The following is a 23,773-nucleotide window of genomic DNA, read 5'->3' on the forward strand; positions in this document are numbered from 1 at the left end:
ATGATATTTAAGTATTTCCTTTTTCTAGTTTGACATCAGGCTGAGGCAGCTGCTGTGACATTGCAGAGATCAGATAGAATATAGTTTGTAGCTTTGTGTCTTCTTGGAAGTCCCAGGGGCCTCATTTATATACCTAGAATCAAGGCAATTGGTGCATCCTGAATGGAGTCAAGGACTTAAATTACTATGCTGAATAAAGGTGTTCTTAACATTAAAAAATTTAAAAATTTAAACATAACTTTTGTCTTTCTATGTTTTGCTTTCTATGTAACCACTATCCAGAGATAGTGTTGTTTTCTTTTAATTGCTGTTGTTTAGGAATGTGGTTCCCTTTTTTTTTCTTTGAGTTTAAACCATCATTTATTATTATTATTATTTTTAACATCTTTATTGGAGTATAATTGCTTTACAATGTTGTGTTAGTTTCTGCTGTATAACAAAGTGAATCAGCTATATCTATGCATATATCCCTATATCCCCTCCCTCTAGCATCTCCCTCCCTCCCTCCCTAAGGATGTGGTTCCTTTTAAATATTCGGTTTTCTATTAATGAAGTTATTAATGCTTCCTTCCTGATCCCCTTTGTTTGGACTTATATCCTCTCATGCTGAGCAGCTCTTCCCGGATGTACTGGGTGCAGTTAATTTAAGAAATCCAGCTCATGCTTGCCATAAAGATGAGGCTAATGGTTATAATTCTACAACTCAGGTGCCGTCATGGTCAGGTTGTCGGATTTTAAACTACTACAAAGAAGAAAAAGACTGGTAGCACTCACCACAACAATTCATATTTTATGTATTTTTTACAATAACCAAGAAAGATAGTTTTTCTCTATAACTGTACCAAACATAACATTTCAGGTTTCTGATCATGTCTGATCTCTGACTGATGGTGGTGGGGGGAGTATGAAATGTCTAATGCTTGTGCTATATTCCCTAATGTCACCTTGGGCGAAAAATAGCCTAGTAGCGTAGTTCTAGAATAAATCTCAAAGTGTATTTATACTTTGTTAATTTCTAGGTGAAAAAGTGTTTATATCTCTGTATGGAGCTGCTATAGACATGAATATAAGGCTGGACAAGAATTCCTTGATCCTTGAGAAAACTTACCTATCTCTGGCCAATCAGCGAACTCTAACTATTCACAACCGCAGTAACATCATTGCCCATTTCCAGTGGAAGATATTTGCTACCCAGGAAGAGGAAGACCGAGAAAAGTATAGGTTTGTAAGAAAAATCACTGTCTATATGCTATCTGTATAATTTGGGGGAACATGAAACTTAGTTATGAAAATTCTGTGACTTTTGTGGTAAGTTTCTAACTCACTCAGTGTCAGATTTATTATAACTTGGGTCCAGTGTACAATGCTCCTTTTTTCATTTAAAGAACTGGAGCTGAGCTATGTGGAACACAACATTGTCCATCCTCAGTTAATCTTATCCCAGTTATAATTTTTCAGTAGCTAAACTCCTGGATTTTAAAGACCAAATACATCATTCTTCACTATTCTCTCAAAACTAATCTACATGTCTTTATTTCTTTTCATAACCCTAACTAGATCGATCACTTTTCATAGGGTTTCTAAAAATAATCTCTTTTGGATTGGAATCAGTGTGGCCTTTTTTTTTTTTTTTCTTTTTCTTCAGTGAAAAGGTACTTTCAGAAAATATGAAGAATGGGGAAAAAGAGGGCTTAGATATAATGGCTTTTATATTTTCAGTTTTAGTAGCATTCTCAATCCCTGCTAACCATATAATTTAATAGTGATTTCTTGTTGGTATCTTTAATCTACTGCTTTTTAAAATGATACTTCAGGCAGTGGAGAAAATTAATAAAATGGAAAACCAAACTTTTAATTAATCTCATCACTGTTAAATTTTGACTATTTCTTTTTACTGAATCCTTGATTCCTTTAATTGCATTTGCAATTTTATCTTCTTCCATCTTCCCTGAATTAGCTCTTTTGCTGCTTTCATTGGAATTTATTTCAGCCTTTTTTATTTGCCTCTTCATTTTCATTAAAGATTAGCCCTGGGAAGCTTCAAAGCTTTGTTTAAAACCAAGTTAGTATGTGATAAAAATAGAAGTCCTAGGTCTAGGGAAACCAGGCACAAATCTCCCAGTGTGCTGTCCCTAACTGAATCAGAAGGAGCTGTGACAGTGATAGGACACAGTGGACCAGAAGCTTTATCATTCAAACAATGAGCTTTAATCACCAGATTGCCATTGTGCCATCTTTAAAAAGTGAGAAAAGAAAAGCCTTTCCTGCCTAAAAACTTCCTTTTGCCTCATGGTGTAGATACCAGTAGTTTACAAAGGCAAGAGGAGACTACTCATCCACGGTTTCATATGTCCTGATTCTTCAGCTGACACGTATGTACCAACAATCAGAATGATCCAGGCATGTTTAAAGATAAGATAGGAGAGCAGGTACAAATAAAGAAACAGCAATAAAAGTAGTGTTTCAATATCCTACTTGTGCTGTGGGCATAATCTTTTGGGGAGAATGAATATGTACTATCAGAGGGAAAACCAGCTTTAATTTCAACTATGTCCTGTGTTTGACCAAATGTATAGCACGTGGTTGATGCCATGCCTATGTCCAAAAAGTATTTATGGAAGTTAATTTCAACAGTGAAACTCAGGAAAAATTCAAACCAGTTGCTATCAGAAATGCTTAAGGTATAGAGAATATAATTTCAAACACATGTGCATGGGCTTTCGCCCCCCCACCCCCCCGCCCCCGCCACTTCACCTCCTCCAACACTTAGGGCTCTATCTCTAATATTATCCTTGAGCCTTATTCTTCCTTTTCTCTTGCATTGTCTTTCACTGTCTCTCTTGCTCTTTCTATTAGTTCCCCTAGCGATTTTTTGGTAGCAAGGGAACAATACTGAAGAGCACTTTCATAACCATAATTGGAAACCCAATTTTGTCATCTTGGATCATGCCCCTCCCTTAAACAAGGAAGTTGAAGAGTGACTTCAGATGGCTAAATAAGAATACCTTGCTCTGTGGGGGTGACACGTGGCGACATAACTCATGCTTCTGCAAACTGGATTGGTTGATCTAAGTGAAGAGTCTGTTGAATATTCTGTCCCATCCCCTCTCCCTACCCCTCTCTTAGGGCCAGAGGCCTAATCTCTTATTTGACCAGGTGTGTCTTCTCTCCCATGCCTCTCTTGTTTCTTGATACATTCCCAAGCATGCCACAAGTTTCATATTATTAGCCATGGATTCTTGTTCTGGATGTAACTAGCCATGAAACGCCCATCCTCTCAGAAAGCAAAGCAAAGAAAGAGGTTTGCTCTTTACTGAACATTTGGTTCCTGTCTTTGGATAGCTGCCCCTTTGGTGGGTGGCTATGCTCCTGCTGTGGGTGTAGGCCCTCTCCTCCTCCCTGTCACAAACCCTTAGGTTGTCTCTTAGGCTCACATCAGTGGCAGATAAAGCAGAATGTTCTTGGATAGCTTTCTTGTGGGCAGAGGTTTGCTCATCCCTGAGAAGCAGCAGTGATAGCTTTAGCTAATCGTATAAACTCTCTCTTGAGCTCCCCAGCAAGGCCAGTGCAGGAATCCCTGGAATAACCTTTTAAATGTTTGACTCTCCTGCTCCTAATGGTGAGCAACCTCTTCCTTTTCTCCTCTTCCTTCAGCAGCCTCTGTAGTTAACGTGTAGAGAGAAAGGTCCAAATTTGTCCTGAACTTGGAACAGAGATGATCTAAATGGGCTCATGTATACTTTGAGAGATTAACGTTTCCCTTTGCAGCACCCAAATGACCTAAGATTTTTAAACTTCAGTGTATATTTTAAAGTGAGACACAAGAGCCTGCCCACTGCTTTCCAGTTATAACATGGCTTAAAACTCATCCTAAGGCATTCAGCTACAGGGGCTGAAAGTTGCTCCATGGTGGTTTCAAGAATTCTAATTGCTTTAGTATTATGGATGTTCTCAAGACCCTATTCCAGCCATCTTGGTTTCTTGTTCTCCAGCATCTTGATGATGTTACTGAGCAAAGACTTGGACGTCTCTTCTCCCAGTGGGGGAATTTCAGCCCTACTGAGCCCTATTCCTTTCTGGCAGTTTATAATTTCCTTTCTAGGAAGAATGACTTCCTCTCTGCTTACCAAAACACGTTGGTACAAACCTTAGGACACATGTCCAGATTTGGGGACCTCAGGCTAATCTCAGGCTCCATACTCTGACAGTGAAGATGTTACTTCCCCTGGGAAGAAGTTCTGGGCTTCAAATTTTTTTCCATTTTTTTAAACCTTAGGAATCAGATATAAGAACCTTTAAAAATTATCCTTTAGGTCTCTCCTGATATTTTTCTGGGAGTTGCAGAAATTAATCTCTTCAAAAACTGGTGCTGAATTCTTTCCTCCTTACTTCTTCTGTCTTGGCCTGAGGGATTATAAAACATCCTACAAGATTCTTTCATCCTCATTTTCATCACAGTTTATTATATTCAGAGACTCGGCATGGGCATTTGAAGATTTCTGCTCCCTATTTCTCCCTCAAGGTCATGGCCATTGTCTCAATAGCAACTGCTCTAATTCTAGATCTGCTCTGTGCAAGAACTGTAGAATCCGCAGTGGAGCCCCCCCACAAAGTGATCAGCATGGATGTGTTCCAAAACATTCCAGTGTTGGAAATGACATGTTTCTCTTAATAAATCAGTTTTATTTGAGCTTTGAGCCTGCCACCCAGGCTCCAACTTAATCTCAGCTGTGGTTGGGGAGCCCTTCCCTTTCCTAATCATAAAAGAATCTGAAGACTTGAGTGGTACCTGATAAACAGGAAGAGGACCTCTAGTCCTCCTTTTATAACAGGCATCACAGAGTTGCTGTGTGTCCAGGGTCACACAGTCCATCTGAAGGTGGATGGCTCCATCCTTTCCTTGCCAGGTGTGGACATGGGAGTATTTCTGCCAACCATGATGGCCAGGGTTCTTAGTTTTTAATCTCCTCAGCATCCAGTTACCACCTCTTGGGGGTGTTGTAAAGGAGCAGGGTGCAGGTCTCTAGGAACTCAAGATGAGGGGCAGTACTGGTTCAATGCTACTGTACTTGAGACACAAGTGTTCCCCATTGAGTATAGTCCATTAGCTGGACTGTAGTCGATGCCTGAAGGTGATGGGTATTTGGGCTAGCAGACCATTTGCAAAATGGGTTAAATCCATGGTTTTACTGAAAGAGAAGGCTGGTGTGATATTACGCTCTCTGATGAGAGGTCTCTTCGTCTGTAGAACAGAACCACCTCTGAGTGCAAGAGACCATGAGTATCAGCACAACAAGATGGCAAAACAGTAGAGTGAGGTATATAGAAGTCCTTGTTGGAGTCAGCCCAGCTTAAGGTGGTATTGCACATTCCCTTCTTAGACTCTGAGCCATGGCTCTAATTCTGCATAGAGGGCAAAGAGGATGACATCTGGTGTCCCCCCCACCAGTGCATTATACAGCTGTCACTGATTCAAGAGTCCCAACAACGTGGGAGAAGAGCATCATTTGGGAATTTTTGTTTTGTCCTCTTTTGTTTTCTGGTGTAAGGGCTGAGTTAATCATACTCCCCAATTCATAGAGCATTATCATCCTTGGTCCACATAAAGCATTTTATCCCCACACCCCATTTCCATTAACCCCCCTAAAGTAAATGTAATGTATATGACTCCCATTATTTATTTAACCAATACTTCAATCCATGACATCAAATTTACCCACTTTTTTTAGTATTATTGCTAGAACTTTGATGAACCTCTTTGTTGCTCTTTATTTACATCCATGATTGGTTTTTTTGAGAATTTATTCCTAAGGAATAGATATCAGTAAATTCCACTTGCAGGAATACATGGTTTCCTTTCTTTCTGTGGACTGAGCTGTCTTGAATTTGCCCTGCCCTGCCCAGCAATATAAAAGGACAGCTGCTCTGGTTACCTTGTACACTGCTTCCCATCTAGCAATAAAAAGGGAGCACAGAAAGCTTTCTTCCTTGGGACCAGAACATACTGAACCTATTTCTTTGACTTCTTTATGCTATGTGACCAAAGGATCCTGAACACTAAAGTTATTTAAAAAAGAGTTATTTGACATTGCTGAGCATGTGGTTTGTGTGAAGTCATTTAGAAAATAGTTAGGGCTGGGACTGGAATTCAGTGACCCTAGCCTCTCAGTCAGTACTCACATTACTAAATAATTTATCTCTCACCACTGGTAATACCAGTATGATTCTGGGAAAATGGTCACGTATCCTGGGAGGAGATGAAATTCAGTCTTCAAAGTTCAGGTGAAGTAACAGACACCAGGAGTAATGTGAGCATAGCCTGAGTAACGAGTAGAATGTGGGGAAGGCTGCTTTTCTGACTTACCACAAGGGATATGAAGATCTAGAAAGAGAGAGAAAAAAGGACATGTCTCCAGGTGTAGTCTGAGCATTTTCTAAGCTTGACAGCTTGGTAATTGCCTGCGGTTGATACAAGGAGAAAACTGGCATTTATTGAGCAACTGCTTTGTCCCAGGAACTACACCAGGTCCTTGATCACATTTAATCCTCAACTTATCTTTATGATGGAGGAGCTCCTGTTCTTTCCATTTTATTGATGAAGGCACTGAGGCTTAGAGGATTTAAGTAACTCCTGAAGTCACAGAGTGAGTAAATAGATAGTAGAGTCAGTACCAAAACCTAGGCATTGGGACTTCCCTGGTGGCGCAGTGGTTGAGAATCCACCTGCCAATGCAGGGGCCACTGGTTTGAGCCCTGGTCCAGGAAGATCCCACATGCCGCGGAGCAGCTAAGCCCATCTGCCACAACTACTGAGCCTGCACTCTAGAGCCCGTGAGCCACAACTCCTGAGCCCACATGCCACAACTACTGAAGCCCGTGCACCTAGAGCCCGTGCTCCAGAACAAGAGATGCCACCGCAATGAGAAGCCCGCGCACTGCGACAAAGAGTAGCCCCCGCTCGCTGCAACTAGAGAAAGCCCGCGCCCAGCAACGAAGACCCAATGCAGCCAAAAATAAATAAATTAATTAAAAAAACAAAACCAAAAAAGGCTCTAGGCCTTGCTGGCTCCAGATTCTGTTCTCTAGGTAATAACAGCTAGGAAGGAATTCAAGCTAAGCAAGTGTTGAAGAAATGAAATTGCACTTAAAGTGTGAGAGGCAGGGTATATGTTAAATATTGAAAAAGCAGCCTGGGAAACACAATTACCTAAAAGAAAATAGTTGTCCAAATATACATAAGGGCTCAGGAGTAAGCAAATGGGCATTGAGTAGGACAGGAAGCCTGGGAGCACTTCTTGAAGGAAGCAAGCTGAGGTTCTTGAGAGGTTAAAGTACAAGGTCACTCAGCTGGTATATTATAGATTCAGGGCAAGGCAGGACCACCCCAAGGTCATGGGTGAGACTATTCCCAAGAGGATGGGCTGGTGGGGAGCCCTTTACAATGTTCTTCATGGGAGTATCAAAATGAATCTCATGTTTCTTGCTTTTTTTAAGGGTCTGTGATGATCTTATCAAAGAGGAAAAGAATGAGACCGATGGGTTTCTTGAGGAGTGCATTATTGATCCTTCACTCCAACAGCGTCTTTCCATTCTGTCCCGCACCTTTGAGAATCAGAGAAAGCTGGTTCAAGAAGATAGCATGGTCTTCTTGAATAACATTTTCAGTGTTGAGCCTCTGGTAAGCACATAAATACAGTCTGACCTTACAGTAAATGTAGTGGGGATGCAGGGCTTAATTTGATGGGATTACTCACTCTGAGATTGATATGGTGAGTTCCAAGAGCATAAAGATTCCATCTGAGGAGGCTCATTGTCGTTATGAGACAGTGAAGGAAGATTAATAGTAAGAACACTCAGAGGTTACATTTTTAGGTCACACTTTATATGCACCAGTCACTGTTAAACACTTCATATATATTACATACTTTATCTTGTTTGTATATATATTATCAGTTTTAATCAGTCCCCCATTCTACAGATGAGGAAATTAAGACTTAGAGAAATTTGATAACTTACTCGAGCCCAAACGATTAGTGTCAGTAGTTAGAAATTTATCCCTGATTAGCCTCACTCTAGAGCAGGGTTTCTCAACCTCTGTGCTGTTGACATTTGGGGCTGGATAATTCTTTGTCCTGTACATTGTAGCATATTTAATAGCAGCCCTGACTTTTACCCATCGGATGCTAGTTGTGACAACCCAAACTCTGTCCAGATGTCAGATGTCCTCTGGTGGGCAAAATCACTCGGGTTGAAAACTGCTTTGTCCTTAATTCACTCAATAAATACTTATTGAGTGCATGTTCTGTACCAGGCACTGCGTATGTACCAGGCATCGATGAACAAAACAGACATAGTCCTTGACCTCAATGTCTATCTAGTGAGACCTGAGCCCGAGTTAGAACAGGATCTGTCTGATTCCACAGACTAAACTTTTTTTTTAGGTGTACAACATAGTGATTTGATATTTTTATAGATTATACTCCATTTAAAGTTATTACAAAATAATGACTATTATCCCCGTGCTATACAATATATCCTTGTTGCTTGTCTTTTTTATACACAGTAGTTTGTATCTCTTAATTTCATAACCCTATCTTGCCCCTCCCTCCTCCTCTCTTCCCATTGGTATACACTAGTTTGTTTTCTATATCTATGAGTCTGTTTCTGTTTTGCTGTATACATTTGTTTGTTTTATCTTTTAGATGATAACATATAGTATTTTTGTTTCTCCATCTGACCTATTTCACTAAGCATAATGCTCTCTAGGTCCATACACTTGTTGCACATGGCAGAATTTCATTCTTTTTTATGGCAGAGTAATATTTCATTTTGTGTGTGTGTGTGTGTGTGTGTGTGTGTGTGTGTGTGTGTGTGTATCACATCTTCTTTATCTGTTCATCTATTGATGAACATTTGGGTTGCTTCCATATCTTGGTTATTGTAAATAATGCTGCTATGAATATTGAGGTGCAAGTATCTTTTCGAATTAGTGTTTTCTTTTTTTTCAGATTATGTACCCAGGAGTGGAATTGCTGGATCATACAGTAGTTCTATTTTTAGGGTTCTGAGGAACCTCCATACTGTTTTCCATAGTGGCAGCTTCAATTTATATTTCCACCAACAATGTACAAGGGTTTCCTGTTCTCCACATCCTCTCCAACATTTGTAATATGTAGGCTTTGTGATGGTAGCCATTCTGACAGGTGTGAGGTGATATCTCATTGTTTTTTTATTTTTTGATTTGCATTTCTCTAATAATTAGCGATGATGAGCATCTTTTCATGTGCCTGTTAGCCATCTGTATGTCTCCTTTGGAAAAATGTCAGTTCAGGTCTTCTGCCCATCTTTAATCAGATTGTTTGGTTTTTTTGACATTGAGAGTTGGCATATCTGGGCTGCCCTGGCAACCCGTTACGCTATAGCCGACTGTCTCCCACATTATGTTTTCTGTAAATACTGGATCTGAGGGGTGGTAGTGTAAGGGGAATTTTGTGCTCAAATAAGTTTGGGAAATACTGGTTCAAGAGAAGGTGACTCTCAAAGGGAAAAGTGCAAACAGTATTTCCCCAGGACGAGAGACCCCTTTTCCCCCACAGTATCCACCGGAGTCAGTGTTTTGTGGATCCTAGTTTGCTAACTGGTGCTGAGGGTATCTGAGACTCACTGTAAGGTTTGGATCAGGAACAGGATGTGTTCGGGGTGTTTTAGAAAGATTATCATAGCATCAGCTTGTGGATCAAATTGGAAGAGGATGGTTAGAGGGTGGGATGGGTAGTGCAGGTCAGGCAGGGGAAATTCACTAGTGCAGGGAGGGTCAGGGAAACTGAACATCTCTGCAGGCAAGTGGAGGGTAATGTGTGAGGGTGACACTGACCTGGAACAGCCTGGTGATGGTCAGAAAGCAAAGGAAATGGCAGATGTGAGAGATGCTCAAAAGAAAGACACTAGAGTGCTTTTTGACTGACTGGCCATTGATGGTGAGACATGGTGAAGAATCATATGTCTTCTCAGATCTGAACTAGAGTGACTGGGAGAATTATGATGTCTTTGATAGGAATTAGCAAGTCAGGAGTCCTGGGTTTAACTCCTAGCTTTGCCAATGGCAAATGTGACCTTAAACAAGCAATTTGATCTCCTTTGGCATCAGTTGCCTTTTACACGAAATAAGGATATTTGGGCATGTTGATCCTTTTTAGCTAGTAGGTTATGATTCTCCAGTTTTAGAACAGACTCTGAGATTATTAACATCAAGGAGTGCCTTATCCTTACCTGTATCCCAGGCCTAGCACAGTACCAATTAATGGGTGGATGAAGGAAGGAAGGAAGGAACGAACAAATGGAAATCAATTAATGATGATGATTTTGGTTCTGAACATGTTGAATTTGAGATGACACTAGATGCCCACATAATTTTGGAATTGCAGTACTTGTGGGATGGGAATCAGGACTGGAGGTGAGTCTCCTTTAGAGGTCTTCATGGAAGGCGTGAAAAGCAGATGGAAATTTTAAGAGCAGAGCAAAGAAGGAAACTTGCAGTGGGCCCAGGACAGCCCCCAGGTGCTCATCTTTAGAGGCCCTGCAAAGAGAGGAGAGGCTGTGAATTCACAGAGAAGGATGGCCAAGAGGAGAACCAGACAGCTGAGAGCTCACCAGCCTATCTTATATGTCTCTCTACCCTATTATGCCTTGTTCATCACCATTTTCTACTGAAGGATCTTCTGAATCTTGCTCACATAGAAGATCAGTTATGCCAAATAGCCACTATTTAATTTCTGACAGTTGAGCTATGCATCAGCAATTAGTTTTTTTAATTAGGATGTGATTCCTTTTAACTAGCTTCTTGATACGAGCTGAGTTCATAGTAGAAGCAGAGATGATTAAAACCAAGCAGTGCCACCTACTGATCTAACAGTCAATCTCTAATTGACGTCCTGTTCAAAAAATAAAAATAAAATTGAAGGTTGATGCAGGGGTTTAGAGACTACCTTGCTTTCTGATGGGCCCTTCAGCCTCTGTGTCCACCAGGAAGGATATTGTCTTCAATTGAGGTAAACTTAAAAAGTAAACAAAAAACAAAAAAACCCTGTTACCTTAGGGTCTGAAAGGAAGTAAGAAATGATTTGCTTATATTCTCAGACCTATGTCTATATATCTGGTTCTTTAAATGCGTCAGCCAAAACAAAGTTTAGTTTAGCCCTTATTGTGTTCTCTGTATATTGAGTGTTTTATGGGAACACTGTTCCTATTTTAGAGGCTCTTTCAATTTAAAGCAAATAGATTCAAGATTAAGAGATCAGTCACTGTCCTTAAATTGTCAAAAAGTTGTGATGGGTTTGAATTTAAATCACATTTTATTTATGTGATCATGTGAGAAGTAGTTTGACTCAATGCTGTAAGAATGTCTGATCCAAAACTCTAGAACTGCAAGTTATTACTCTGTTCTACCACCACTTGGCCACTGGTTAATTCCACTGTCTTCCCATCATGCTCATTGCCTCCCATTGCCATGGGGTCTGTTGGAAGAACCTTGAGGAGTTATGCTGGGGCATCTTTGGTACTGATGTGGTCACAGAGTGCAGAAGTGGGAGTTTGTCTTTTGAGAGACCCCAGACATGTTCATTGAAGATGAAGAGGGTGGCAAAGACCCAGGGAGAAGGCATTCCTGGGCAGATACAAGAAAATGGGCTGGAAGGAATTTTTTTTACTTGGTAGTTTATTGATATTCTAATAGTAACCATAATTGTTGTTCTAGTCATTAAAGCATGTGCTGTATTACTACTATTTTTATCAAGTTCCTCATGTCCATTCTTTTGATAATGTCTTGAAATATTAATGTAATTAACCTAAAATTTCCCATTTATTCCTGACCTAGGGAAGGTAGTAAGTTCTATAGAATACTGATCATTTCTCAAGCCATTTGCATCCATATAGTTTTCTTCCCCCTTTGGAAAAGAATTGTGAAATTTAGTCTGTTAGGCATGTTTTGTGCCTTCCAGAAAAACAAGTGGAATTGACTACCTTCAGAAATACAATATTCTATTTTACTAGATGGACTTTGGCTGTACAGAATTTTGACAGTCTCATTCTGTTATCTCCTCTGCTTAGGTCTCTTGGGTACCCTGAATGAGAGAGAGTCAGAGATAAAAAACACAATTGCGAGAATTGAGAGGCAGAAGAATATTACAGGGCAAAAAGAGAATTAAGCTTTCGGTTTCCATGGGCATCTAGGAGTCCTCTGAGAAATCACAGCACAGGTGTGCTAGCCTTGTTTCTGAACTCTGGTACTGCTGGCTCAGGTCACACTTTTAAGATGCAGCAATTTTCTGAATGTTGAACACTTGATATTTTCTCAGAAATAAGGGTCTGAGAATTTAAAGATCTTTGCCCAAACTGGCCCTAAATGATTGGCCGACTGACATCAGTGAGCAGGGAAGACATTTCTGCTCCTTCATCCAGAATCCCTAGGGAAGCTTCAGCTTAATGTAACTAAGCCTTAAAAAGGGAGAGAAACTTGATAATTTCTTTATTACCATGTAAGTAACAGTAAACTATGCTTTGTCATCACCTAAGCCTGCGGAAAACATGTGGTTCAGCAATTCAGACTTTGAAAGCACAGCTCAAATTTAGTTTATTTTTCCCAAATCGGCATAGCATGTGAGCTCAGCAGAACCAGGTTGGGTGGGAGCCCAGATGGCTACCAAAGAGGAAGGATCTAGCTTTTTACTGCAACCCCCTTCCACTTCTTGTACCATTAGTAGTGAATCACATTGCAAACATGCGGGCGCTGACTCCTTGGAAAAGGACACCGGAAAGGAGAAAGGAGGACAGGGATCTGCTGAGAGCAAACCGTCCTTGACAAGTCACGGCTCTTCTGTCGGTGTGGTTTTCCCATTCTTCACCCTCCCTTTATTATTATTATCGTTCGTCCTCTCAGATCTTTGTGCTCAGATTAGAGAACCAGTGGAGGTGGAGGGAGGCCTAGGGAAGTCTTAGAAACAGCAAGGTTCCTTATGGCACATTAAATAAATTAAGACCCTTCGTTGTTGGAAGAGACGCATGTCTGCTGTCTCCAGAGAAAGGCATGAGCATTATGCACAACTACCTCAGCTCTGCAAAACCCCACTGGAATTTTCACCATACGTGGGTTGGAGTATCTCACCCAAGATAGAACACACCTTTTGTGAAACTTTCTCTGACAGATGGCCAAGTCTTAAACCCCTCTCTTAGAAACTTTTCTGGTCATTATTTTGAGAATCAAAACTTTACTAAATTCACAGTTTCTAGTCCTAGGAGATATACTGGATGAGAAAAATCTCCTTGCATGTCATGTGCCAATTCAATCTTTTCTCTCCATGATAATTAGGATAGTTTAACTTCAGTTTTGTAGCTTCTATTTTTTTCCGTGTATCTCTTTAAGACACTTCTCTTTGCCCCAAGTGACAATAGAGAGCCTCCCATTGATCTGAAAGGTGCTACAAGAGCAATTGTGGGTAGTGACACAGATTATAGCTTCTAATCAGTGCTTTTATTTTTTTTCCCTCTCATTGATTGATAGAAATTTGACTTTAAGAGGATGTTTTTATTTCCCAAGAGAAATTCTTTAAATTTTTCTTAAATATGATAAGATAGCTGAAAATATTTGATTATATAGTCAAGAATATTTCCATTTTGGTGGAACATGATGGAACTCATTACACATTATAGCTGCTCTTGAAGTCATTATTCACTGAGCTTGTTCTGAGCCGGCTGTACCCTACCGCACTAGGATAGCTTGATAAAGATCCTCCAGTCCATTTCTCAAGAGCTGCAACATACTAATGTTGACTGTATCATCCACAAGAACTTCCTGTGAGTCACCTTCCAAGCTACCTGAATGTTTGAGTGTCCTACTATGTTCACTAGACAGGAACACCAGGTCATGCTGGCTTCAATGAAGCCTGATTGTTGGTTGTAGTGTTTTTAAATTTCTCCTGGCATTTTTTAAAAACAATATGAGAAAGGTGAGACCTGACATTTTGTTATAATTGCAGTAGGGTTCAGGAAGTTAAAGAAAAATGTATTATAGAATCCCAGCTCTGCCACTTACTATTTTTTTTTTTTTTGTGGTACGCGGGCCTCTCACTGCTGTGGCCTCTCCCGTTGCGGAGCGCAGGCTCCGGATGCGCAGGCTCAGCGGCCTTGGCTCACGGGCCCAGCCGCTCCGCGACACGCGGGATCCTCCCGGACCGGGGCACGAACCCGCGTCTCCTGCATCGGCAGGCGGACTCTCAACCACTGCGCCACCAGGGAAGCCCATGCCACTTACTATTGATGTGGACTTGGGTGAGATACTTAACTTCCCCTTGCCTTGGTTTTCTCATCTTTAAAATGGGGATAGTACTACTTCACCAGGTTGTAAAGATTGAACTAGATAATATATATCAGCATTTTAACACAGTGCTGGGAACATGAGCTCTCAGTTAATGGCTGCAAATATTATAGTTTGGAGTTATATACAGTTCAGTCTTGTATTGTGTCTAATCTCTTGTCAGATTAGAGAGTATGATTGGAAAGTATAACATTTGAGTGGGCAAACGTTTAGATTACTCTTCTAAATGTAAGTTGGGAATTAAAATGCAGCTATTTTATATGATAAATTTAGACCTTGAGTCATGTTGTAAACTACTTTCCAGATAAACCAAGTAAATTAAATGCATACATAACCCTTTGTTCTTGCACTTTGGGTTTTGATTTTGCAAAATTTTCAGAAATTGTTCATTGGAAAGAAGGAAGGAGATGGGTAATAGAGGGGGAGGGGAGAAAGGTGATTTTTTTTTTTTTTTTTTTTTTTTTTTTTTGCGGTATGCTGGCCTTTCACTGTTGTGGCCTCTCCCGTTGTGGAGCACAGGCTCCGGACGCGCAGGCTCAGCGGCCATGGCTCACGGGCCTGGCCGCTCCGCGGCATATGGGATCTTCCCGGACCGGGGCACGAACCCGTGTCCCCTGCATCGGCAGGCGGATTCTCAACCACTGTGCCACCAGGGAAGCCCTAGAAAGGTGATTTTTAAAATATTTTATTTTTATTTAAAGATTTTCAATAGAGAATTTTTAAAGAGCCTCTTTAATCATTGCCCATATAATTTTTAAGGAGATCATTTTAATAGACACCTTTCTCATGATCGTTTTAATGACCTATCATGAACCAGTGGTGACATGTTCATAGACAGCTTTCAGAAAGTCTCAGAACTGTCCCTGTCGAGTCACTTGGTTGTTTGTGTTCCAGAAATTCCATTTCCAGAAATATTTAATATTGGGGCAAAACCTGCAGACATGGAATTAACTTTAGACCTGAAAATTCAAAGTTGATTCCTTCTAGCAGGTCACTTGATTAATAAGTGAAAGGCAGTCATGGGTCTGAGGGAAAAACAAAACGTTAAGACCAAGAAGGAAGATAATTACAGTAAAACTGAAGGCCATTTGGACAATTATTTTCAACAAACAAGATAATGGTCATTTACAGATTATATTCTCCATACTCATCTCTCATTTGGAGCAGGAAAATGGACAGTGATGGGAAACGACTCATATATGGAAGGAAAGCAGAACAGCAGGGGGTTCTGTACCATGAGGCTGGTTTCACAGGACTGGGAGGAAAGGATATTGATGTCAGAGCCAGTAGGGAACATTCTGAATGTTTTGGCTTTCAGAAAGAAACTTAAAAAAAACTTAAAAAAAAAAAAAAAAAAAAGAAAGAAACTTTAGAACTGAGCAATAAAGAAAGAAAAATTCTTTTCAGAGACATAAATGACATGGAAGTTAACTTCAGAAGTGTGGGAAAAGTAATATGAAATGTATCAAAGATATATAAGTAGCAGTGGGGTCATGTTAGGCTGATTGCCTGTTACTGGAGCTTGCTCTCTCTGATTTGGTAGAAAATGCTATAGTGAGTTTTTGCTGTAAAGAAATTGAAGTTCTTTAACTTTTATTTTAATCCCAACTGAAAAATAAAAGTGTCCTTCTGCATGTTCCTAACTCCTTCAAATGACCTAATATTGAAAACATCCGTCTGTGGGAGGAAACTGAATGACCACACTTCTGTTTTTATAGATACACTCAGCCCTCTTAATGCACATTACCTGATATAAGCCCAGGAGAGGTTTTAGCATAGGATTTGTCCTTGAATTGTCTGCGGGGGCTCAGTAAAAGCCGTAAATTACTAGCAGACGTCTTAGGCAGAACAAAACAGCTGCAGCCCAGGATAAGAAAGCATGGCACCCACAGTCCCATTCTCCCAGTCTGAAGAACCCCGTGGAGGAAGGGCTTCTCAGCCTCCAGGGGGCTCCATATCAGATAGTCCGCTCCTGGATCCACTGCTCCCTCCTCTTGGAGGTTCTGGTTGCTTCTCTGTAGCATGTCTGTCCCACTGTGTACTTTAACCCACCAGTCTGATAATCAGACTTCTTTGGTGATGGGATGTGCAAGAGTGCTTCTGGGATAGAACTTAAGTTTGTTGCCTTCTTGTATGCACATGGACCCTGGATTTTCTTGTGTTTGCAAGTGTTCTGGCCCAGCTCAAACCGTAAGGCCCTTGAATTTTCACACATGTAACGAGCTTATCTGATTCCCAGCATATCCTTTTTGGGGCATTACTTACCACTCTGGTGAGACTTTTCTAGCAGAGGTTTTCTAGGGATCCAAGATGGCCCCAGTGGTCAGTTTGGATAGGAACATGTTAGCTGTGTCCATTCTACACTTCTAAACAAAGCAGAGCCTAAACCCAGCAGGGGAATACATTTGTCTCATGGGTTAGGAGTAAGGCCAGGTCTTTAGACATTCTGAGATGGACTACCCACTGATACACCAGTGAATGGATGAGCCACTTTTTCTTCCTGGCCTCTCTGCTCATTCTGGCCATGAGTGTTCCTAGCACTCCATATAACTAAAACACCCCACAAATAAAAATGGGCCAGGTAGTCGCTGTTTATCAGAATAAAACAGATACCCGTTTCAAGGTTTGGAAAAGCGCCACGGTGAAATGCGCAAATAAGCAAAAGTGCTTAGGACTTCCCTGTGCCCTGCATGATCTCAAAAGGCCATGTCGGCTCTAAAATTGTATGACTTTTGTGGTTCAGTTGAGGAGAAAATGGCAGAAGTAGACTGCAAAGATGAATAGGCATTTGCCAATAACTACACAGTGTGCAAACTGAGTGATACGAATGATTCAATAAATACATTGAACACTTACTATGAGCCACATCTGGTTTAGGTGCTGGAGATAGAGCAGCACCCACACTCATGGAGCCTTCATTCTAGTGGGCTGATGTGGAAGTGAGAGATCCTGGGACCCACATGACACCCACAGCCCTCACTGCTACTTCCTTTTTTTTAAATATATATTTATTTATTTATTTGGCTGTGCCAGGTCTTAGTTGCAGCACACAGGATCTTTGTTGCCACTTGCGGGATCTTCGCTGCAGCATGTGGGATCTAGTTTCCTGACCAGGGATCGAACCCAGGCCCCCTGAATTGGGAGTGCAGTCTTAACCACTGGGCCACCAGGGAAGTCCCCCTCACTGCTGCTTCTTGGAGGCTCTGTGCCCTTCATGCCCTTCATGCTTCTGAAGCAGGACGACGTTGCCTGAGAAGCACACTCACCAGGCTGTTACCTTCGTAAGCAAACCCAAATTGGCTCTAGTTTTCTGTTTTCCCCATCTTGTTTGACGTCTGCATTTTAAACCACTTTGCTCTCTGCTTGATTCTTTACTCCTGCACTATGTTCAGTTCCAGCCAAACTGGAAATAGAACATGCATGTGGGACTGTCTGAAACTGGATCCTAATTATTTATCAAGTTGCCTTTCCTTAGTTTTCTATTTAGTTGGTAGGACCATTTATACATTTTTGGATGTGCTTATCACTGATGTTCTTGGCCTTATTTACAAAAACCATAGGAAAAAAACACATTTTCCCCCTAATTTTTCTGATACTTTCATCTTAGTCTTTCCAAGTGGCATAAGAATAACATCAGTCATAGCAGACAGTTATTTGCTGAGCTCTTACTGTGTACTGAATGTGGGTCAGAAAGCATTTGACCTGCATTATCCCTCGTCAGACCTTAGGAAACCCTTTGAGGCAGGTGCTATAGCATCTCCTTTTACAGCCCTGAAAAGTTACATGGTTAGTACAAAAATATTTTTCAAAGGATATCTCAAGGGGATTCTGATATGTGGTATGTTGCATTACAATTTCAAAACTTGGTTTTCTTATTGTGGCTTTTGAGTAGTTTGAGTTAAAATGAGAAATAATATCACACTGGATCAGAACCAGAGTTTGATCTGGCCATTGTTCTGCCTCGGGCCATTTCTGTTTTCACAGAATAAGAGTATTTCCTTATGCTGTCACTCAAAAGTTAGGAATGGTTTCTCCATCAAGTGAGTTAGATACTTCTTTCCCTGTGGCCTTTCTGGACCTTATATAGATAAGGCGCAGCACTGATCACGTATATTTCAAGATATTTGTGTACATTTTTATCATCCCTCTGAGGTGTGAGCTCCATGCAATCTTAGACCATACCTTTCTTAATCTCTGAAGCCCAATGCTGGACACACAGTGGCATACAATGAATGTTAATTGAATCCACAAATTTTAAAAATGCCCTAAGGGGGCTTCCCTGGTGGCGCAGTGGTTGAGAATCTGCCTGCTGATGCAGGGGACACGGGTTGGAGCCCTGGTCTGGGAGGATCCCACATGCGCGGAGCATCTGGGCCCGTGAGCCACAACTACTGAGCCTGCACGTCTGGAGCTTGTGCTCCACAACAAGAGAGGCCGCGACAGTGAGAGGCCCGCGCACCGCGATGAAGAGTGACCCCCGCTCGCTGCAACTAGAGAAAGCCCTCGCACAGAAACGAAGACCCAACACAGCCAAAAATAAATAAATAAATAAATTATTTTTTTTTTTTAAATGCCCTAAACACCCTAGTTTCCTTTAGTAACTAATTATATATTCATGAACTCACTGAAATGATCTTTGAAGCTTGTTTCCAACTTGTACCACCTCTTAACAAGTAGTAGAAATTTCCTATCTGTTGGGTAAAATTGTGCTTTCCTTTATTTGTTGTCAAAATATTTCCTTCAAATTTCCTGCAGTTACAACAACAGCATTTAAAAGCAGTGCATTCCCTCCATCATATTGTTTTTTAATGATTCTTTCACGTTTTTAGGAAGGTGATGTCTGGCCGAATTCATCAGCTGAAATCACTGTGTACTTTAACCCTCGGGAAGCCAAACTCTACCAGCAGACTCTTTACTGTGACATTTCAGGTAAAGACGTCTTCCATGTGGTAAACGCAGCTTACCAGTTGCCTAGAGCATAAAGTGATAAAGTGTGTGTGTGTGTGTGTGTGTGTGTGTGTGTGTGTGTGAGAGAGAGAGAGAGAGAGAGAGAGAGAGAGAGAGAGAGAGAGAATGTTGGGGCTATGTGCAGTGTATGATATCACTAGGGGAATGATGGAGTCAAGCTAGGCACGTCACACTTCTTTCTAGTACAGATCAAACTTTGAAGTACATTACAATTGTAGTGTGGTGGGTGGGGATGTGAAACCATGGGTCTGGGTTACCCTTTGATTTTTAGAGCAGTAAGAATATTACTTGACACCAATTCTCACAGTGTTATATCACGATGTTATATTTTGTTCTTTTTATAGTTGGCTACTTAATTTTTTCCTTTTTAAGTTTTTATCATAACAATGCATGCCAAGTGAGATGGGAAGGCAGCCTGGCAGTGGCCAGAGCCACAAGGAGGGTGTACTAGTAGGGTGACAACCTGATGGCTTCAGGAGGTTGGATACATATAGAGGAGTTAAGCAAAAAAAGTAAATATATTGAGGATAACAAGAGCCAGTATTTTTCACTCGGAGGGAGGAGATCCAAATATGGGAAGGAGGAAGCCTAAGATGAGCCCTTTGGTATTGGAACGGAATTGGAGGTATCACTATGAATTCAGGGTTGCTGATATGCATGGATATAGAAATAAATATAAATGTAAATATATGTAAATGTGTATTACATACATATGCTTAATTCCTAGCTATGTTCATTGAGATGTCATGGAAGCTTTGAGACCCTAATAGCAATGAGCACAGCTAGTACCCAAAGCTCAGTTTCTAAATCCCACCCTCCACTCAGAAGGAAGCTTGAAGAATTGATTGATTCTAGAACTGAGGCAGAGAAAGAGCAAGATGAGCCTGGAACATCCTTTTGTGCTGGAAAATAAGGAAATGCTTAAAGAAAGACAGATATGTCAAAATGACACAGAAGCCAGCAAAGAGACTCTCCCTGACCAAATTTGGAACAAGTCGAGAATCAAAATAAATAATGACACTAATAGATTATAATCAACTGAATAAACAGGAATCTATGAATCTATTCAATAAAATTTGCCATTTGGCAATCATAGTAATAACCAATTCTGGTGAAAATCACCAATGGCTTAAAAACTAATAGGTGAAAGCGAGGTGTGGAACAGGCTTTAACATAGTCTCAAAATATTCTCCCTCAAAATACCTACTAATCATAAAGAGGAGAAAATCACACTAAACAGACCTGGTAGATGTCATCTTAGTTAATACCAGCAAATAGAGCAAATCAATGTCGTGTATTACGCGCTAGGATGCAAAGAAAACACAGCATGTCTTCAGTGATATTAGGACCAAAATACCTAACTTGGGTTTAATAACAAGGAAGCATCAGTCTAACCCAAATTGAAGGACAAAATGAGATGACCGGCTTGTAATCTTCAAAAAATATAAAAAAATTTAAGAAGAAAAGACTGAACAACTGCTCCAGATTGAAGGAGACCTGGGAGACATGACATCTGGGTGCAACATGTGAGCATGGATTGGATCCTTTGCTCCAAAGGGGATTATTGGGCCAAGGATGTATAGAAGTTCTTTGCACTACTCTGGAGACTTTTCTGTATTTTAAAAATGTTACAGAATTTTTTAAAAAGCTGATGCCAATAAATAAGTAAAACATGCATATAGTAATATTATGAAGCTAAATAACAGTCTGTTTCTCCAGTACTGCTTCCAAGAAGTACTTGTAGGTGTTTCTTGTGGTGATAATTTCCCTTGCTGATTCTATGCTTCTATGGCTGTTTGTTGATTTATCAATTTTATATACTACTTTTGAGTCCTCAGTATGAAAGATGAAGATTTAGTTCACCTCTGTCTCCTCTACCCCTTCCTGGGCTTATTGGTTTATAATTTACATGCAATGAAATTCACCCTTTTTTGGTGTACAGTTCTGTGAACTTTGGCAAACCTAAACAGTGATGTAACCACCACCAAAAGCAAGTATAGAGTATCTCCATCACCCGATAAAATTTCCTCATGACCCTTTACAGGCAATTCTATCCCCCACCTTAGCTCCTGGCAACCCAATTATTTTTATTATATTTATTTTATTTTATGAGTTTTATTTATAGCCTTAAATAACTTTTATTTATATACTTAAAACTATATTTTTGGGTCCATCAGCTCTACAGTATCTCTGGATGTATAAAGATATTGGAACCCCTAACCTTCCCACTGCAGTTCAACCCTATTTCTCCCTCTTCTGTGAGTTATTCTACTTTGTGTTGTCATGGTTGATAACCACATTCAAGTCTTCTATTTTGTCTACATAAATTTTATACACTGAAGGGTCAAATTGTATTCTGAGATTACATTTTATATTCTGTTGGTTGAGTGTTCTGACACTTAGTCACTCAATGTCCTTAAGGTCTGTATCTTGTAGATTTCTCTTTCTTTACTGTCCACCACTTTTTCATAACTATACCTTGTTTTAGCTTACTTCATAATTGACTTGACTCTTTTGTACAGCTTTTGGTATTTTTCCCCCCTGTGGTTTCTAATTCCTGATTTCTTTATTCCTATGTAATTTCAGAATTCATGCTCTTCTTCTCCTTGAAGTCATTTCTTCAGATCCCACCAGCTTTTTATTCTAATTTAGATCAGTTACCTCCTGCACAGTTTTTATCCAGGAATTTTTCTTTAATTTCCATGTGTGTTCCATTATATCTTTTGACTCTCACTTTGCTCAAGTAACTTCCTCAGAAAAAGTGTATCTAGGTGGGAAACTTTGATCCTTGCATGCAAGAAAATGTCTTATTCTGCCTCCATACCAACTTGAGAGTTTAGCTGACTGTAGAATTCTAGGTTCAAAATAATTTCTCCTCAGAACTTCGAAGCCATAGTGCCAACTTTATTGTAAAAATCCAGAAGTTTGAAGGCCACCCAATTCTCCTTCCTTTATAGGTGGCCTGGTATTTCTCTCTCATATTTTCTAGGATTTTTGGTTTTGTTTTTTTCCTTTTTTTGTACTTGGGGTCTGAAATGTCATGAAGCTGTGTCCAAGAGTGAGTTTTTCTAGTTCGTTTTCTTCAGCTTTCTATGGGCCATTTGAGTCTGGTTACTCATGTGTCACTTCCAGCTCTGGGAATTTTTTTTTTTACATACTTTCCTCCTTTTTCTTTTTTTTTTTCTTTTCATTTTATTCTTCTGGAAATCTTAACATTCCAAAGTTAGACCTACAGGATTGATTATCTCTTGTCAAACAACAAGATTTTAATCCTCAAACATGAATAATAAATAATATTAAATGCCATTTAAAGCAATTAAATAAGGATGCCCCGAGAAATTTTCTGACATTTATTAGTCAGAAAAATCCACGGTAGCAGGTATGCATTCATAGGGTTACTTCCAGTGTCTTCTGATCTGTGGTTATCTGTTTGTATGTAAGAATAAGAAAATGGGTTTAATTTTTAGGGTAGCTAGTGCTACTTACTTCTGCTGTTTAATGTGTAGGTCTCCCAGGAATATGACCGTGGTGATTTTAAACTTGGAGGGAGAGTAATAAGAGTATACAATCATTACTGTCCCCAAGTGCAAAAATTCCACTATTCTGCAATATCTTGTTTTCATTCCATATCTATGGACTGTTTTCAGTCCATATCTATGCAGTTACTTTTCTCTTTGTGTAAAGGGGTCAGGCAGTCTACAGGGGGCTGCTTAACCCAAGACTCTGCCGCCCTCCACCCACCCCAGGTGTGTATCCCTTGCTGATGATATTTCCTGCACCGTCCCTAGATGTAACCATCACCTTGACTTTTATGATAGTCATTTTCTTGTTTTCATATATAATTTTACCACCTATGTATTCATCCCTAAGCAAAATAGTGTAGTTTTACCTGTTTTAAAAATGTATATGCTGAAATGATGCTCTATGTCTTAAGCTGTTAGCACTAGGAAGATAAAGCCATTCAATAAATACTGATTAAATGAATGAGCAAATAAATGAAAAAAATGAATGAATGAATGAATGAATCCTAGTTTGATCTGCTCTCTCCCTTGCCCATGGATGCTAGATTCTCAAGATGGCCCTAGAATGAATGAATAATGGACTAGGAGCTTCTGGATTGACAGGTCTGTTTTCACACTTCAGACCAGCATCATCTACCCCGGACTTCTATTTTTTTTTTTTTTTTTAATAAATTATTTATTTTATTTATATTTATTTTTGGCTGTGTTGGGTCTTCGTTGCTGAGTGCGGGCTTTCTCTAGTTGAGGTGAGCGGGGGTTACTCTTCATTGCTGTGCGCAGGCTTCTCATTGCGGTGGCTCCTCTTATTGCAGAGCACGGGCTCTAGGCGTGCGGGCTTCAGTAGTTGTGGTACATGGGCTCAGTAGTTGTGGCTCGCAGGCTCTAGAGCGCAGGCTCAGTAGTTGTGGGGCATGGG

The 23,773-nt window shown here is 40.3% G+C and overlaps 1 protein-coding gene across 1 annotated transcript in view; it reads left to right on the plus strand.

Moving 5' to 3' along the window:
- Positions 1-23,773, plus strand: part of LOC129391400 (hydrocephalus-inducing protein homolog) — a 157,453-nt gene that overhangs the window by 57,869 nt on the left and 75,811 nt on the right. The window contains exons 7-9 of the mRNA XM_055078816.1: positions 1,020-1,221; positions 7,495-7,678; positions 19,198-19,297. Coding sequence (XP_054934791.1) covers positions 1,020-1,221; positions 7,495-7,678; positions 19,198-19,297 — 486 coding nt within the window. The remainder of the gene's footprint in view (positions 1-1,019; positions 1,222-7,494; positions 7,679-19,197; positions 19,298-23,773) is intronic.

This window comes from Physeter macrocephalus, chromosome 17 (genome assembly GCF_002837175.3).
Source record: "Physeter macrocephalus isolate SW-GA chromosome 17, ASM283717v5, whole genome shotgun sequence".
NCBI lineage: Eukaryota > Metazoa > Chordata > Mammalia > Artiodactyla > Physeteridae > Physeter > Physeter macrocephalus.